The 19,400-nt window shown below is 49.1% G+C and overlaps 1 protein-coding gene across 2 annotated transcripts in view; it reads left to right on the top strand.

Annotated features, from left to right (window-relative positions):
* The window catches only part of DAPK1 (death associated protein kinase 1), a 174,229-nt gene that overhangs the window by 77,714 nt on the left and 77,115 nt on the right, over window positions 1-19,400 (top strand). For both annotated transcript variants that reach the window (XM_080819410.1, XM_080819409.1), the window contains exon 3: window positions 15,475-15,696. In XM_080819410.1, coding sequence (XP_080675536.1) covers window positions 15,475-15,696 — 222 coding nt within the window. The remainder of the gene's footprint in view (window positions 1-15,474; window positions 15,697-19,400) is intronic.

Below are 19,400 nucleotides of genomic sequence, written 5' to 3' on the forward strand. Positions count from 1 at the left end.
AAATTTATTTATTTGTCAGAGACAGAGAGGAGCGAGAATGAGCACAAGCAGACAGAGTGGCAGGCAGAGGCAGAGGGAGAAGCAGGCTCCCTGCCAAGCAAGGAGCCTGATGTGGGACTCAATCCCAGGACGCTGGGATCATGACCTGAGCCGAAGGCAGCTGCTTAACCAACTGAGCCACCCAGGCATCCTGGCTTGTGTTATTTCTGATGAACTAGAACTGTCCGGTGTTTTCCGTATAAGCTGTTTTCATGTGAGGTTAATTTCTTTGAATCTAAATAAAGGGATTTCTATTTATCTCTCTTTCGATTTTCTTATTCATTTGGGGTAATTTAGATCCTGTTTCTATCAGTGAATATAGCCCTTGCTCTTAGACTAGTTCTTTAAAAAATGCGGTAAGTATGCCTTCATCTGATATACTGAGAAATGTCTTACTAGGACAGCACTAGACTCCAGAGCTCTCTAGCCTGCCACATGGTGATTCCACATTTCATCAACAAAAATTCCATGAAAGACCAGCAAGGTCACAGGCCTCGCTGAAATCAAAACATTTTCTTTGTCGATATCATTTCCTATTCCTGCTCATCTTACAACCCCGTCGGAGGCAGGGAGAATGTTCTTCTGTTTGTGCTATTTGTTGATCACGTGCTGGTTTTAATTCATCTGATCAATGATTGATTCTCAGTTTTGCCAGAGACTAATAACAAGTTAATTGATCTTAGAGTCAGGTCCAGCTTGATCTTCTTTTGAACATGGGTAATCATCATTCCTTAACATTGGTCCAAGATTGCCACCAATGATTTGAGACTGCTTCGGCCACCCTGAGATTTGACATTCTCAGACCTGAAGACTGGAATTTCTTTTAAATACCCTCCTGGGCAACCTCTTATTATCCCTTTTATTAACTCAAACCTCAGTTAGTTCCACCTTACCAATGTTTTCCCAACTCTCCCAAGTAAAGCTCATAGACCTCACACAGGAAAAAAAATGGTGCTCAAAAGAATTCATTTATTTCCTACTATGATACCATTCACTCTTAGCTCTTTTCTGTCCATCTTCTCTTATGTGTTGATTTTTTTTTTCTTTCTCAAAACTTAGTTCATTTGGGCTTCCTGAATAATTTGTACTCTTCCTTTGTATTCCTACAAGATCATGAATCTTGCCTTCCTGTTCTCCACTCTTTAGGAATCTGACCTCATGGAATTTGCACATTGCATTGACCTCTCAAGGGCCAATGATTGCTTAATGACTACCAACAGTACCCCCCCCCCCCGCCCCCCACGGTTCTTATTTAAAAAATGTTTTGGTCGTGCTCACTTACCTAAAGCTATGGCCTAAGGCATCTCCTTACGTAAAGCACTTAGGCCCAAGGAGATCTTAGCTCCAAAGAGACCAGGAGAATTCCCTTAAGTGTCATTAGCCCGTATGAGGACTGCAATATACCTTTGCTTTTCAAATGAGTATGCAAGATCAAATATACTACTGTTGCCTTGAAAAGCTTCTGAGGCAGGTAGGCAACTGCCAGGGGGGGCCCGCTGGGACTGAGCAGCTGGGCCCATTACTGGCTGGGCCCAGTAAATAAGTGATAGAGAGAAGTGAATGCACATGAACTTCTCAGAGCTACAATATTCTTTTTTTTTTTTTAAGATTTTTTATTTATTCACTTGACAGAGATAACAAGTAGGCAGAGAAGCAGGCAGAGAAAGGAGGAAGCAGGCTCCCTGCTGAGCAGAGAGCCCAATGTGAGGCTCGATCCCAGGACCCTGAGACCGTGACCTGAGCCGAAGGCAGAGGTTTAACCCTCTGAGCCACCCAGGCGCCCCAGAGCTACAATATTCTTAAAGCAAATGATGAGACATCTTTTGTGATGTTTCTAATTACTGGAGCAGTCGTTCTTCCAAGTGTAGAGGGTCAATGGAAATGTTGAAACGGATAGGTAGTCAGCATATAGTTTTAAGGGGTGACCCATAAGGTCATAGAGTCAACAGGTACAGCTGACCCTTACACAACATGGATTTGAACTGTGGGGTCCAATTATGCGTGGGGTTTCCCCCCAGTAAGTACAATGCAGTACTGTAAATACATTTTCTCTTCCTGATGACCTTCTTAACCACAGTTTCTTTTTTCTAGCTTCCTTTATTGTAAGAATACAGTATATAATACATAGAATATCCCCAAAATGTGTGAATTGACTGTGTATGTTATCTAAGGCTTGGTCAACAGTAGGCTATTAGTAGTTAAATTTGGGGGGAGTCAAAGTTAATGCTTAGATTTTCAACTCGGCGGCGGGGGTGGGGTGGGGTGGGTGATGGTTGCTGCCCTAACCCATATTGTTCAAGGGTCAGGTGTATTAATTAAAAAATTATACTGAATGTGCCATATTAGTTTCATGCGTGTTAATTTTCAGAAAGAATCCTGTGTACAGGTATAATATGAACAATTTTTGTAAAGCTGATCTATTGGTAGAGTGTTAAGGGGATTAGAACTCACATTTGGTAATCCGGTTCTTGTTGTGTTCCTTCTTCGTGGTTCCAAACTGAGTAACTAGTAGTGGATCTCTTATGAATGCCTCACAAATCGTGAAGTGGCTGGAAACATGGTGTCTGTTTCTGTCACTCACTTGCCTATTCCGTGGAAAACAAGCTGCAAATCCCACGTGTTGGCCTCCTACAGCTTTTGAGCTGGCACCTCCCTCCCAGAGTTCACCGTCACCGTGAAGCCACCTAACGGTACTGGAGACCAGCGGCCCTCACTCAGGAGTTGATCTAGAAGCCCCTGGAAGGCAGCTCCTGGAGGGGAAGGCCTGAACAAGCGGCCTGAGGTGGTGGGCCTGCTTGGGGCACCATGACAACTGTGTGTTCAATTCTTTGCTGCTCCGGGGCCTGAAGCCCTGGTTTCCTTTGGGCCTTGTTGCCTGCCTGAGAGCTGTGGTGGATCTCAACGGGGTGGCCTGCCTGGCCTAGGTGTTGCCATGCGAGTGCAGATAAGCACAGGCTCTTGATCCCAGTGGCAGGACCATGAGGTCCTTGCGGGGCAGGGAAGGGAGGGAGGCATTTTGGCAGCTGTGTGGGGAGGGGCCCCCCACACTGCAGCCGAGAAAGTGGGCACCCACGAGCAAAAGGGCTTCCCACGCACCTTGACGGGGACCTTGTAGAGGTCGGAACCCCTTCTCTCCCGCCATGGCTCCGTCCCCTGCCTCTCCTACCGGAAGGTTGTGTTTCCATCAGCTACAGCTTCTGAAGCTCTGGGGCTGATCACCCCGACTCCCCCTGAATTCAGATTCCACATTTTCTTAGGAAGTGACACCGCATGGATAGGTAGTTACATGTGCAGTCCCTGCTTCAGGAGGTCTTGCTTCCATCCCTGAGACAGGCCAGGTGCTTTTCATTTTCTCTGGTGTTTGACCGAAGACCTGGCTGGTGCCCCCTGCTCCCCAGAAGTTGCACTTCCGGGGAGAAGTGCCGTCATTAGGGTGCTCTGTGTCCTGGCTGAGGAGTTCACAGTCCTCCCCTGCCTCTGAGGACAGTCTGCAGGTTTGCACAGGTCCGCTCACGGGGGACAGGTCAGCCCACGTGGCAGGCTCCCAGGGACTTCTGCTGCTGCCGAGGGAAGACTCAGACTTCCCGGGAGCTCTGGTTTCTCTTTAACTTATCATCTTTCAGTTTTATCAGTGTGGCTCTTTCTTCAGGTAACTCCAGCAGTGACTTTCCCTACCAGCCTCTCCTTGCCTGGCCTGAGGTGACCCCCTCGGTCCCCTGCCTGTTTTCTCGTCTCCCCACACTTCCTCTGTGAGCTGAGTCCCCATCCGATTCGGAGCCAAGGTAGTGGATGTGTAGACATCACGGAAAAGGACTTGGCCAAGAGCACCCTGGAAAGGACTCCTCCCGGCCGGGCTGATGGCCAGACAACCACTAGCTGCCTTGTTGAGACCTGGGCCTCTGACTCTTGCAAGCCCTGGGAAGGAGAGCTATGAAGAAACCACTCCCCTCGGTTGTATTCGGTCTCCAGAGCCAGACCAGCCTGTGTACAGGGTCTCCCAAGCTCATCGGTCTTTAGAATGTGCTGGAAGCCACATCACGCCACACATACTTGCATTTCTTCCAAGGGCACTCAAGTCCAAAACCTTCAGTATAGACCTGGCTTCTTGGGATAAGGTGGAGCTAATTCTTCCAGTGACAAAACATGGTGGACGGTCCCAAACCTGCCCACGACACGCTTGCCTCGACAGCATACATACCAAACCTGCCCATGAAAACACACAGACAAGTAGTCTTTCCATCTATGCTGAGAAGAGAGATGTGCAGGCATCCAGGCATCTTCGTGAAGCGCCTCTCACCCTCCAGAACCAGGCAGAGCACATATTGGGGAGCATTATCACACAGTTTCTAGAACCTTCATTGAACCTGTGCAACTCGGTGTAGTAGTTGCACAATTACAATGTGTGCCCATTAGACCTGGCTGAACTTTACCTTTCTTGTTATCTTTGGCTAGGTTTCCCCATCTTGAATCTCTGCACCTTGAATGAATCCAACTTTCTTTTTTGGTCATGGGATAAGGCTCTTCGGCTCAGCTCCTGTTTCTCTTCCTTTGCCCCATGAAGTTATATGAACCTCCTGTTCTCTTTTTCAGCTCTTTTCCCCTGAGAGCAGCTTGCTGAGTGGAGGACAGATCGTACCTTATGACCCAGTTACCTTTAGCCCAGAAGCTGAAAGGGGATGATATGACAAAGTCAGGATGATCACATAATGGGATTGGCCCAAGGGATAGCAGGAGCATCAGTCTGAGTCTCAGCTGAGCAACCCAACCCTGCCCTCCCTCAGCCCTGTGTTTCGCACACAGCCTTGGGGCAGGAAACCCAGATCTGCAGTCACCTGTCGTGGTCACCATTGGTTAAATAGGAGGGCTGATCCTGGCATGACACCCTTCCTTACAAGGGCCTTGTACTCTCCATAATACTGGACTCAAAGGGCAGCCCTGGTTCCAGTGTGGGACTTGCTCTATTTGGAGAAAAATATTTGGAGTACTGTTGTTTGTTCTGTCTGTTGAAGGTCCCCTTTAGATGCATCAAATGACAGTTTTCCAATACTTGTTTTCCTTTTTTCTTTCCCTTTGGCTTTAAAAACCAAAAACAGACGCCAAGCACGTGTTCTGTGCCTGGTCCTGAGTTCGGGAGCCCAGGTGGTGCTGACTGGGGTGGGTGGGGTTGTCCCCAGCCCTCAGCTAGCACGGGACCCCCACTCACTCTGCACACCTGCGTCCGTCTTATACAGCACTCGCAGATCTGTTACATGGAAATGTCTTGTTAAGCCCTATGGGTTGTAAATTCCTGAAGTCACAGACCATATCTGAATCAAGCAAGATTAGATATGGCCACAAGGGACAGTAACCAAAGGAACTCTCCCCCCCCCCCGCCCCCCGCGCCTCCCGGAACAAGATGGCAGTGCTCCTTCTAGGCTTGTGTAAGTCAAGTGCCCGGGAGGCTGCTGAGGACGTGCTCTGAGCGGTTTGCAGGTTCTGGGCTCCTTCCCATCACTGCCACACGATTTGGGTGGTGGTTCTCATGGTCCCAGGCAGGCAGGAGAGCTCAAGAGTTCTCCTGTGAACCGGCCAGCGAATAGTACAGCACTCTGCCTTCAGACCTTCTGTCTCCACACCTACCCTGCCAGCTCTCAGTTTCTGTCCTCAATACCCAGGCCCGCCAACCATCTGAAAGAAAAAAAAAAGACTTAGTCTCAATTGGTACTGGGCTTGTGCCAGGACTACAACCATTGTGCATTTGCCCGTCCCCTCTAAGCAGCCAGACCAACAGCCAGAAAGAGGCAGAGGAGAGCTCACTCCAAAGCAGCGGGCGGCTTCCTCTCCCTGGCCTGACTCAGTTGGTCCCCACCCTTCTAATGGGCCAGAGTCCCAAAGGGTCTGAGCCCTCCCAAAGCCAGCTCTGCTTTCAGCCCCACCCGGCCGCACCCCGAGGGGGTGTGCCTGAGGAAGTAACCTCAAAATGCAGCTCTGGCTTGAAAATTAAAGGGAAACTGGGCATATAGAGTCCAATCCCAGCTCTGAAGAAGAATTTAACTGGGAGAGAAGATGAAAGAGGACTTTTCTTTAAAAAAAAAAAAAAAAAAAAACTAAAACCAAAACTGGATTTCAAAATTTCAAAATGCTCCATGGCAAAAAACAAGCAAAAAATAAAATTAAAAAAGCATTTTGTGGTTAACAACCCAAACCCTCTGAAACGCTGAATGTGGTCCCCCGCCTTGGGGAGAGCAGAGTCCGCTGAGTCCTGCATGCAGAGACCTGTGTGACTCTGTTTACGCAGTTTCCCCTAAGCTTGCTTGACCATGACACCCTTTCTCCAAGTAGTGTCTGTTTATTTGGGAAATGCACTTCCAGGTGGACCTCAGGCCTTCCCCATCCAAAGAGTGATCCCAGGGACAAGTGGAGTGAGCAGCTACCTTTCTAATCGCCCTTTCTTCTGAGTCCTTGCCTGCTGGGGTTTGCTTATTCTTTAATTATAATGAGCTGCCCCATGCTTGTGTATTTGGGTTCTTTGACCATTGGCAACACTGCACCTGTGCCAGAACCCAGATCCTTGCCCACCCTTGCCTTGGGTCCTGGCTTTTGCTCTCTTCTGCTGGGTGTGGACTTCTCTGTGTGGTCCTGCCCTCCCTGAGGCTGCTCTGCCCAAGGGGTCCACTCTCCACCCAGTCCTTCTGTTCAGCATGCTGCTCCAACATCTCCCAGCCGCCCTTGGGCAGCACTTCTTGTTTGGCAACTCAGTCCTGACTTCCGTGTGTTGTTCTGGTTCCCGGGGTGACATGCTGGTGTTTATGCCCTTGGTAAACCCTGCCTCTCACTGTCTGTACCCTGGCAACCTGTGCTGCTTTCTTATGGGGCAGGGGGACACAATTCTTCTTCAGATCAGGTGCCATTTTTAAAAATTATTTATTTTTACTTGTTGGGGGAGGGGCAGAAGGAGAGAGAGAATCCTAAGTAGGCTCCAAGCCCAGCACGGAACCTGGTGCAGCGCTCGATCTTATGACCCCGAGATCATGACCTGAATTGAAATCAAGAGCCAGATGCTTAAGCAGCTGAGCCACCCAGGTGCCCTGATCATGTGCCATTTTGATGGAGTCTTGGTAGCAGTTTAATAATTTCTGAGGGGTTGTGTGTTTTCAATCGTCCTCCTCGTCATCACTGGCTTTGGTGTTTTCCTAAAAGGTGTTTTGCCCTCCTGTCATGTGAAGCTTCTCAAAGGGCAGAGAGAGCAACTTGGGAGTGTGGGCTGAACCAGAGAAGCCTTCCATGGGGATTGAACTTGGTGCTGAAGTTCCCGGTCCCCGGACGAGTTAGCCTTCATCGTCTGCTGAATTCCATGCGCTGGTGGCTGAGGATAGAAGGGGAGGCTTCCACTGGGCCCTGGGCGTGTGGACCAGTCTGAGCGAGGGTTAGGCGGCAGCGTGGTCACGGAGGTTTGCTGGGCAGTGGGTGTCGGGTTTCAGAGTGGGGACCCGCTCCCCCAAGAGACCGGAGAAGGTGAACTGGAGACAAGTGGCAAGCCCCGCTGCTCCGGGGATCTGCGAAGGCATTTCAGCGAGAGCCTCTGGGGTTTGCTGTTGGTTTTGGGTTCTGACACAGAGATCCCTCCTAACTGATGCAGAGCTTTCCTTGAAAGATAGGGAACCGCTGCCAAACCTGAAACATGAGCCCCACATGCAGATGCAGGCTCGGGGGTGGGGGTGGGGGCTGTGTTCAAGATGGCCTGGGCATTCTTGCTCCCTCCCGTCATGCCTGGTTCTGTCCCTGGTCACCTGCTGGCCTCTCACCCTCGGTACCGACTCTTTCCCCTACACAGCTTCCCAGGTCGTGGGTCAAACCCATCGTCCCAGATATTTTCATGTCTGTTCCTCCTGTCCGTGGCTGTGTAACAAACCAGCCCCAAACGGGGAAGCGAAAAGCAGCGGTTGACCATGGTCTCTCGTGCTCCTCTGGGTGGCTGCAGACCCCCTCCCCAGGCAGTGGTTGCTGAGACCACCACTTGGGGTCTCTCACGAGGTTGGCACTACGTGTTGGCTGGGGCTGGAGCCATCTGAAGACTTGACGGGGCAGATGCTAATGTCCACTCTCCTGGCCGACCTGTTAGATCTGCTGTCCACTCAGAGGGAGCTGTGGATGGGGACCCCTGGGATGGTGGTGGGGTTCCAAGAGGGAACACCCAAGAATGTGTGCCCTAAGAACCAGGCAGAAGTCCCAGAATCTCTTTTGCCACATTCTATTGGTCAAACAAGGCTCACATTCCAGGAGTCCATGATGAGTGTCCACGTCAGGGTGGGAGAGACAAGGTCACACTGCGGGAGAGCCTTAATCTGAAAGACGTGACTGAGGCCATCTTTGCAAAGGACAGTTTGCTTTCCCTAGCTTAGCTGCAGACTGAAACTTAAGCATCTAAGTGAAGCAATAAGCTTTTTGGGGGGACCAAAGGGAACACATCAGTTAGGTTTCATCAAAAATAATTGAGTCCTAATGAGGGGAAGAAAAGCATAGAGATTTAATACTGAGATTTCACAGTTGTTGCCTAGAAAAATGCCAAAGAGAAATTTGGTGCCACTTTTCAGCCACGGAAGCACTGTCCTCTGGGCTTCTTGGAGAACTACCGAGCTGAGATAGCTTATTAATTCTGATCCCTACATGAGCTCAATGTGCTTAGGGAACCCAGCTCACGTGCATGGCCTCATCTCATGTTGGCATCACCCTCACACAGATGGGGAAACTGAGGCTCAGACAGGTCACTGCATTCTCGCATTGTTGGCCAAGTTGGGGTTGGCACTGCTTCATAGTGGGCAGGGCCCTGTTTGTGGAGCTGCCCTCACACTTCACCACCGCTCCCTCTCCTCTTGGAGATACGGACCAGGCCCTTTCCCGCCTCTCCAGCTCAGCTCCCGCTCTCTCCTCCTGGACACCGTTCCTCCACACGCTTTCTCCTCCAGGCTGGGGCTTAACCCTCAGGGTACAGCCTGGGTCCCCTGACCTCATGCTCACCCCTGGGGCTTCACAGTGGCCGTGTCCTTTGTATGGCCCTTCCCATACTCTGGTGTTACGTGCTTGTCTCTCCCATTAGCCTGCAAACCCTTTGGGGTCTTTTCCCCTGCTGTCAATGTGAACTCATCCTTGGAAAACCACTTCTGTCACCTCATTTCTTATTGAAGACCTGTAATTCCAGAGTTCAGGTAGGATTCAGGCCACTGACACTCTTTCAATGCAGCTCTTCAAGAAAAATAAATGGCCCACGAACCAGCCCTCACATTGTGCTGCGGTTTGATAACATGAATTCAAAAGTAGAAATTATTTTGCTTTAATTAGAAACCTTACTGCATAGCCTTGAGACGAGGGGAGAGGTGGAGCTTATCGTTTTTTGATTGAAGCCAGATCTGTTTCCAGCATTAATACAGGGAATTCATAACAATTAATAGTTACCATAAATAATTTTTTGACTTAAATGTGCTGGGATAGAGACATATTTAAAATCAGCAAAAAAAATAAAAATAAAAAATGGTGTACTGTTTTAGCCCCTTTGTTTTGAATTGGCACCCACCTTCCCTGGTGGGAGCTTGTTGCAATGTGGTGTCTAGGTCAAGGTCAGCAACGAAAATGTTAGCCCCTAGGTTAGGTGCCAGCGCAAAGGTACAACATGTTGTCACGTTCAGCCCGATTCTTCCCTCTGAATGCGACCCCTCTGACGTTGCACGTTTATCCCATCTTTTTTCCCATCTTTCCCCAAGTGAGCAAAACTCCCACAAATAAATGAATTTGAAAACAAAACCCAACTGGATTAAACAGAGTCCAACAGCTTTACTTGTAATGTGTCATGAAATATAATGGACCTGTAAAAGCCCACACGCTTCACAAATGTGTGCTTGCCACCCTGTGCGCTGACCTTGAGAATCTCTTGTGGCTTTTTCTAATTGTTAGTAAGTGCTTCTGAAGCGGCACACAAACATGACTTACTCTTTATTGCAGAGAACGTCAGAGCATGGTAACACAGAGGCTTTAATTAGTTAAAACAGTTCATGAGTTTGCAGCGGGGAGGAGAAGGCAACACTGCCCAACCGTATTCAACCACCGCCCTCCTCTCTGTGCCTCCCCTGCACAAAGCTTTTCCCGGAATGATTCCTAGACCCATCTGTAACTTCACAGGGGTGGGGCTTATATTTCCAACAAAATGGACATAAGCCCGGGACAGCAATGGGGTTCGACGAATAGAGCATTGGAGGCAAATGCTTTCGGGATTCACTTCTCAAGTGTGGGGCTTCCTTGCAGGAAAGAGTTCAAGCAACTAGAAAAAAATCTCTCTAAGGTTTGGTTTTTCTCATTGATGGAAGAGTGCATAATGCGAATCTTGTAGGGTTGTGATAATGAATAAAGTAATACGTTAAACTCCTTGCGTAGAATTCTGGGTACAGTTCATTGAGTGACTACAAGGTGCTCTGATGAGGTCAGTGACTTAGACAAAGACACTAGGTGGCAGGTTGTTCTTTATGAAGTTTTGTTCCTTTTATCCAGAGTTTCTTTCTTTTTCTTTTTTTTTGATAAAATTTATGATTCTTTTTAAATCAACAAATTTTTGTAGTACAAAACTCTTTAAAATGGGATGTGTCTCATTGGCTTTGTATGGATCTGGCCACTAGTGGTCAATATGTGTTTGTTACATTTAATTGAAACTTTCTGTGTCAAAATGAATTTGGCTAGCTGCACCTAGTCCAACAAAGTGTTCTGTCAGTTATTAGGTGACAGAAAACGTGAGTACATTTTTAAAAAGCAACATTCAGTTGATTCTCATTATTGGGACTGTAGTTATGTTCCGTGACTTCACTGCAGACACTGAGTTAGCAAATACTGGACCATTAGTTCTAGAGAAAATACAGGGTCACGTTTCTGTGAGCCTCCATTCGTAACATTTCCATTATCGGATGCAGGCATAACCTTGTTTCATGTGTGTTTCTGTTTAAAGGGCCTTCCGTTACACACATCATTGATTCCTTAACACTGGGCTCACAGCCAACATCATTGACACCCCTGCCTGAACAAAGCTGACCCACCCATGACATGTGTCCTCCACAAGTCCATCACAGCCTCCGTCTTATGAGCCCTGGACTTCCCACTTTGGGGGTGATTTTAAATAGGTAGATCAACAACAAATAGCAAAAATGAAAAAAGCCTGGCACTAAACAGACTCTTAAGAGGACATTTGTTGGGGCACCTGGGTGGCTCAGTGGGTTAAGCTTCTGCCTTTGGCTCAGGTCATGATCTCAGGGTCTTGGGATCGAGCCCTACATCTGGCTCTCTGCTCAGCAGGGATCCTGCTTCCCCCTCTCTCTGCCTGCCTCTCTGCCTCCTTGTGATCTCTCTCTGACAAGTAAATAAAATCTTAAAAAAAAAAAAAAAAAGACATCTGTTTACTATACCGAAGCTGACCTAGAAGGCAGAGTGTCGCCTTGACCTACCTCAGCTGGGCACTCGGGTGACTCGGATCTTTGACCATGACAGCACTGCCAATGTTGACTTTGAAGTCACAAGTACAATGTAGCAAGTAGGCGAATTGGCAGATATAGCTCTTGCAAAAAGTGAGGATCCCCTGTATTCTGTTTTGTCACTTCAAATGTGCTGGTATCCAGTCAGTTTCTGTTTTCCAGGGATGGCTGCATTGCCCCATCCATGGACCACCGCTGCAGCTGTCCATAGGGGTGTGCATCAGTGGGGAACCTCTGGTTTCATCACAGGAGGGAGGCTGGAGCCCAGGCAGTCCCTTCCCCCCATGTGTGGTGGTGGTGGCCTTGCTTCTCTGTGTGAATTTACGTCCCTCCTTGCCCAGAGCTCACCCTGGCAGCTGTATCAGATTGTTTCTCTGGGATCCCATGATTTGGAAGCTCTTGCCCAAAAAAGCCTAAACAAAAATTTTTTTCCAGTTGTTACTTTTGGGGGAGGGGGATCGGGGAAGGGGAACTGGCCCCCCAAAGTGGGTGTGAGGGAGCTGGGGGTCAAGGGCCAGCTGCTCAGGAAGGAAAGGATGGGAGCAGCAATTAACCACCAGTCCAGCTCAAGTTAGGCCTCATAAAGCAAATTACTGTGTTTAGAAAGGAATTTCTTCTCCAAGGAGTCTGCCTTCGATTCGCTGCCTGCCTGCGGAGATGGCTGGGAAAATCCCGGCACGAGTTACCGAGTGCACACCAAGGCTCCGTAGCCTCGCGTGGGCCTCTGCCCGCCCTGGGCTCAGTTGTGCCTCAGTTTCCCCAGCTGCTGGGGGCAGCAGCTCTCCCTTGGCAGAACGTGAGGGCGGGGATGTGGTGTTTGCAGGCCGAAGCCTAAGGCCAGGGTCGGCTTGAGTTTTACACTTAAACATGCGACAACTCTGTTGTGGTTTTTTCTTCTTTGGGCTCTTTTTCCCCCTGGCAGTTATGAGAGGCTGATACTTTGAAGGCACTTCAAGCTTGGAAGCGTAGACCCTAAGCTCCTGGCAGTGGCTCCAGTTGTTGGAGATTAATAACAGTGAATAGTCATTGAAGACGTAATACTGCTAGGCGCCGTTCTAATCACTTTCCATATATTATTAGCTCGTTTAATCCTTCCTTTCCACCCCACGAACCCTCCCAGGCAAGCACTATTACTCTGCCCACTTGGCAGATAAGGAAACTGAGGCAGAGAGTGGTCAAGGAGGATGTAAACCCTCAGTTCCGTAGCTAGTAAGAGGCAGGACAGCAGCTCAGACAGGCAGCCTGAGTGCGCAGCCGCACACAGAGCTACTGAACTACAGGGAAGTGTCTTCAGGTAACACCTCTGGTTTTAAGGATTCAGGAGTCAAGAGCATCATGCATGAGCTCCCAGAGGAGCCCTGCATCCCGTGCCTCAGGGGATGAGAGATCCGACTGCCAGGCCTCTGTCCTCCGTGGAGCTGCAGTCTTGGTAGGAGTGGAAATGGGCAAGAAGCAGGCAGAAAAATCTCCGAGGGGCCCTGCGGGCCAGATGCAGGACACGGTACTGGTGGGAGCAAGGAGGTGGGGCAGACGTTGGGTAGGCAGAGATAACTTGGAAAGGTGTCTTTAAAGAGGTAGCATTGAGATGGGTCTAGAAAAGTGATCCTCGAAATTAGTCTACACCTTCTCGACCATCTTCAGCCAAGGTTAGTCAGGACATTAGCTGCAGCCGTGGACATTAGAATCACATCTTCTCTTGGCCCGGGGGGTGGGGGGCTCCCATCCCACCTGCAGCCCCTTCTCCCTGCCTGCTTTCCCCTCAGGGGGACCTGGAAGTGTAAGTCTGGTCAGTGCCCCCTCCCCCCAGCCCAGCACTAGGGTAGGGGGGCCTTGATGCTTTCACTCCCATAATTAACAGGGGAAAGGTCCACATGGAACATTTGGCAGGAAAAACAACTTGGGATAGTCTTTGAACTTAGGCTTCCATTCTGGTTTTTCGGTTTTAGTATTTAAAGCAGCATAATTCAAACCACTGAATCTGCCTTGAATCTTTACAGCCCCTGAGAAAAGTCATAGTGCTTGCATGACAGGCGTGCATGGACCCAGCCCCTGGAAGCTTGGGTCGTGTGTGAGTCGGATAAGTGTACTGCCCCACTGCCCCACTGTCCTTGGACACCTTGGGAGCTCTCAGCTGGGACCTGATGCTCTCTTTCTGACAAGCGGGAATATAAGCACCGCTTCACCAGACGCTGCCAAGTAGTAGCTCACTTTGTTCCGTAGTCAGGCTGTTTTCTTCCCCCACCAGCCCCATCTCTGCCGCCCACCTCCACCCTCCAAGAGAGAAATAAGCCCAGTTCTTTGCTCTTCAGAAAAAAATGGAAAATGTCATAAAGTCCTAACAGATCCCCTGGCTCTTTAAGGTCGTGAGTTCACAGGCAGTTGGCGCTAGCGTTCTGGTGTGATTTATCTTCAGCCTCTCTGCTATTCTGCTGCAGGGAGAAAGAGAGTCTTAATAGCCTGTCATGCAAAAATTTGGCAGTGCTAAAGAAATAATCCTTTACTCTGGGTTTTTCTTCACTGACCTCTGCTGCTAAAGTAAATGAGTAATGTATTAAAGTATCCCTTCTTTAACATTGAACAGTTACTGTTCATCTGATTTTCTCTCCCCCTTTTGTCTTCATGGGAGAATAAAGCTAGTTAAAAATAACTGTGATAATTCTCTATATAGCTGTTCTCCAGCATCTGCCAAGAAATATACGGATCCTGTGATGGGTGGCTCTCGGGAAGAAGGGAGGTGCCAGCATTGATACAGGAAGGGTCCTTTTGTATTGTTTCCCTTACTTTCAGGGTAGCTTACTTACCTCTCAAGGCTTTTCCTGCTTATGTATTTATTTTATTATTTTGTGTTAAGTTCTGTTATTATATTATTTTATATGCATAGGTAGGAGGCTCTGGTTATATGCCATGGCTTAGGATGTATAGGATGTTTTCCTCTGCAAGAAACTGAAAGCCCATATCCAACTGTATTTAGCAGTAAAGGGACTTTATTGGCTTCTGTTGCTGAAAAACCCAAAGGCAGATGGCTTTCAGGCTAGGGTTGATCCAGCCATTTCACAGTGTTACCACAAACCTGGTTTCTCTTCTATTGGCTCCACCTCTGGAATGGTTGGCTTTAAACCAAGAGTGGACCTCCCCTTCATCCCGGGATAGCTGGAAGCAGCGGGTGAGGTCATGGAGTTAAGTGTTCACATCCAGAAGAAAGAAGAGTCTCAGAAAAGGTCTTGGTCTCTGCATTCTCCAAAAGGTCTTACTTTGGTCATGTGTCTCTCCCTGGTACCAGGAAGATACAGTATACTGACTGGCTTAGCCTAGGTCACCCAAAGCATATTTCTAGGTGGGGGTGGAGTCAGCTTCCTCAGGGCTGTAGGATCCCTAGAATGGAGAGAGGCAGGTAATGCTGGAGAAGCCGCCACCAACAGATGTCTGGTGTATGTGACTGATCTAATCCCTGAGGTGTGAAAAGAATATATAGCTTTTTAAAAAAAAAATTCTGAATGTTTCAATTGATAAGTATTGGGGCTAGAAATAGGTCGTCGAAAGCAGGGCTCTGTATATTTTTCTTTAAGTTCGCCCATCTTGATCCCTTGTCTTCCCTGGACAAACCTAAGAAAGGCTTGTCAGAAGTCTGCAAGGGGAGTCTGCAAGGGGAGGGAGGAAGGAAGCACAGAAGTGGAGGCATCGTTCTCCATTCCATAGAATATTCTTCAAGATAAGAGACTCTGTATCACTTGCAACATTGTTCTTAAAGAAGCAGGTGCAATGAAATGGAAACGTCATGAGAAGTAACTCTGCCTAATCTGTTAATTTCCCACCCCATGGACTTTCTTACACACCATTACACGGCCGCTCCTTGCTCGTGCCCTGCCCCATCCGTGCTGAAATCCGGGCTTTGTAGGGAGCAATAAAGAAATGTGTAAATGACCTGTAACCGCTTCTCCTCTGTCCACAGTGGGCAGTTCGCAGTCGTGAAGAAATGCCGGGAGAAAAGCACGGGTCTACAGTATGCCGCCAAGTTTATCAAGAAAAGGAGGACAAAGTCCAGCCGGCGGGGCGTGAGCCGCGAGGACATCGAGCGGGAGGTCAGCATCCTGAAGGAGATCCAGCACCCCAACATCATCACCCTACATGAGGTTTACGAGAACAAGACAGACGTCATCCTGATCTTAGAGCTGTGAGTAGGGTCTGCATGGCTGTGGCGGGGCCTGGGAGGCCCAGGGTGGGGGTCAGGGTGGTTGAGGTCCACCCACGGCTGCCCTGCGGTGGGACACCTCGGGGTCCTGCCCCGAGCCTTGTCAGGAATGTACTCTGCTTTGCCAAATTCGAGAACAACCCTGTACCGCCTGCACCGAGACCCGTCTGTGGTTATCTAGAATGATGCTGAAGAGTGGTTTCCATGAATGCAGTCCCACCCGACTTGCAAGAGGGTCCCCAAATCCTGGGGCTCCTCTTCCTTTGCCATGACATCATCTGATTCCTGAGCTGTCTGGTCAACTTTAAGCTCTTGTTCCTTTTCTCCCCACGCTGTTCCTCTGCCTTCCTTCGGGGTTTCTACTTCTCTTCCTCCCTCCAGCTAACCCCCACCTCCATTCCCAGCTATTGAAACTGTCAACACGAATTATAGGAGAGGGTAAAACTGAACCAGCATCCCTCAAAGGTGATTGTAGGACTTGTTTTCAAAGCTTTCCGCTTATTTTCTCGAGCAGGCCCTGCCTGTCGGATGTGGTTGTGGGTTGCGGACTGTCATGACTTTCTCAGTGATGTGTCTCTCTGTCCCCAGGCCCCTACCTCAGTGCCCCACCCATCTTGAAGAGGGAGGGAGGAGTGGATGTCCCCCAGGAGCACCTGGCTGGGAATGCCTCTGAGCTGTTGGGAGGGAGGGGAGGCATCCGGGCCTTGAGGGCAGGAATCATGGAAGGAGCCCAGGAAGCCAGGGTGACACGCCAGTCCTGGGTGGTTCAGAAGTTTGTTTCCTGGGGCCCTGGAATTCAGACCTGCACCTCTGCCAGCCAAGCAGCTCCCCATGTTTGCAGATCTCTTACAGTTAGGAGGTGATTTGGGAGGCCAGATGGGATGTAAGGAAGTGAAGGGGGGGGTTGTGGAGGACCCAGCCTAGCCCTGGGGACCCCACACTGTGGGCACCCTGGGCTTTGCCCTCACAGGGACCTGAGGGTTCCTGCGGCTTCCTGTCTGTCACTGGGGTGTGGATACTGGTTTTTATGGGTCTGAGCAGCAGCTTGCTTAGTTATAAATTGGGGTTAATAGTAGCTACCCCCAAAGGGTCTTGAGGAAATAAGTGAGTTGAGAATTGGACGATCCCTAGCACAGTGTGGGATTCGTGGACATGTTTTCTTCCTCGCTTTTAAGCCAGAAGGTTCTCCACCTCTGCCGCAGAGACACTGGGGGCTGGGTATGTCTTTGTTCAGGGGCCATCCCAGGCCTCGTACGATGTTTAGCAGCATCTCTGGCTTCTACCCACTAGATGCTGGTAGCACCCTTCCCACAGGCTGCGACAACTAAAACTGTCTCCAGACAAGGCCACGTGTCCTCTGGGGGCAAAACACCCCCTTTCTCCCCATGGAGAACCCCTGCTTTAAAGGAAGAGCCAGGCTTTAAGAGCACAGGGGATTAAGGGCCTTGCCCGGGTACAGCTGCGGAAAGAGACGTTCACGGTGTAATCTTTGCTTTCTGTGGCAACTCTTGAACCAGACAGAACCGAGATCAAAATCCAGGCCAATCCTTTACCGTCTGTAAGCCTGTATTTCCTCTCTTAAGGCTGTTGTCAGAGGCCATGAATACAAAATTCTTGGGGAAGAAATGTTACAGATCACAGCTGTTTTGCCTTTTCAGAGAATTATTAGGTTGTGCCCAGTGACTCAGGAATGTCGCTTATCCTCTTTGTACCCCGAGCCGTACGGGGATGCCTGTGCCTTCCTGCCCTTCTGGCTCGCCTTTGCCCGGGCACATTCTGGTCTCAGCTGCTGATTCCTGACCCCATACCCTAGACATTTCCCCTTGGGTCCCTTTATCCTATGCATCAATTGGGAGACATACAATTACTTTTTTTAACCACTGGATTTTTCCAATTTTTAAAAATATATGGTTAATCTGATGCGGGAGGAGGGGTGTGCAAGTCTTAGGACGTCAACACACGTTTAAATCAGGATTCAGAATTATCCCAACCCCCCCAGCTCCCTTGTCTCATTCCTTTATAGTCACACACACCTTCCGCCCCCCATCTCCTCGCAACCGCTAAGCCGTTCTGTCTTCTCAAAAATGTCCTATAAATAGAATGATACGCTATTCAGCCTTTTGAGACTGGCTTCTTCCACTCAGTGTATTACTTTTGAGACTCATACACACGTGTTTTTTGCTTTGATATTGCTGAGCAGGATTCTGCTGCGTGATAGATGCATGTTTGGTGTCTGTCCACTTACCCGCTGAAGGACCTTCGGGTTGTTTTCTAGTTTTTGATGACCATGAAATAAACATTCACTTACAGGCTTTTATATGATCTTGAGTTTTCATTTCTTTTTTTTTTTTTTTTTAAGATGTTACTTATTTATTTGACAGAGAGAGTTTAAGAGCAGGAGGGAGAGGGAGAGAGAATCTTTAACAGAGTCCCCGCTGAGCGCAGAGCCTGACGCGGGGCTTGATCCCACGACCTTGAGATCACCACCTGAGCCAAAATCAAGAATCCGAGGCTGAACGAGCACAGCCACCCAGGCACCCCAAGTTCTCATTTATTTTGGATGGATACCCATGCGTGCGTGCGTAACTGCTTGTGTAATTTTATGAGAAACCGCTGAGCGGCTTCCTGAAGTGGCCGCACAGGACAGCAGTCCCTCTGAGGCCGGGAAGGTCCACTTGCCGCACCAGCACTAGCGAGTGTCAGTCTGTGACAGTGTCAGCACGAGGATGGTAGCCATCTCAGAAGATGGCAGAGTGGCACGCAGCCTTCTTCGTGCACTGTGCGGTGACCTAGACTAGAGGTTGAGTGAGCCTGCAGAGAATGGCCCTGGCATGGAAGGAACAGGAGAGGCCTGAGAAGACATCCCTTCTGCACGGGGTCAGCTGTGTCTCTCTCCCGCCTGAGTATCTGCCCTTCACAGCTTCCGGCACCCCTGTGAGCTGATTGTCCCTGTCTTGTCACCCACCAGGCATGTGGGGAGTTGTGATGGTGACCTTTATGTGTCAGTAGAGGTGTCCAGACACTCGATTCAAAATTATTCTGGGTTGTGTCTGTGAGGGTGTTTCTGAATGCGATTAACATTTGAATCAGTAGACCGAATAAAACAGATCAACTTCCCCGGGTGGGTAGGTGGGCCTCATCCAATCAGTTGAGGGCCCCAGGAGAACAAAATGGAACCTTACCCCTAATAAGAGGGATTTCCTCTTACTTGATGGCCTTGGAGTCTAGGACATTGGCTTCTTCCTGCCTTAGGACTGCACTGAACCATCGGCTCTCTTGGTCTCTAGCCAGGTTCAGCCCACTCACCCTGAAGGTCTGGAGAGACTTGTCAGCCTCCATTGTAATGGGACCCGGTTTCTTAGTAGGAGTTCCTGCTCTCTCCATGTATGTACACATACCTCCTATTGGATCTGTTTCTCTGCAGACTCCTATCTTACACAGTCAGAGGAAAAGTAGACCCTCGTTTTAGACATCCCATTTATATATACTTACTTTGCCATGAAAACGTGTTTTAATTTTTAATAGACAATTCAAAATATTAGGTCTGCCTGGGAGACAGTCATCTTTGTCTTGGAAGAAATTATTGTTCCAAGTTCTATGAGCCTTAAGGAAAGATTAGCCATCAGTGACACATTCCATCTCTTCTTTTCTTTCTAGAGAATACTGAGGAAGGGGCGCCTGGGTGG

This window comes from Martes martes (genome assembly GCF_963455335.1).
Source record: "Martes martes genome assembly, chromosome: 12".
Taxonomy (NCBI): domain Eukaryota; kingdom Metazoa; phylum Chordata; class Mammalia; order Carnivora; family Mustelidae; genus Martes; species Martes martes.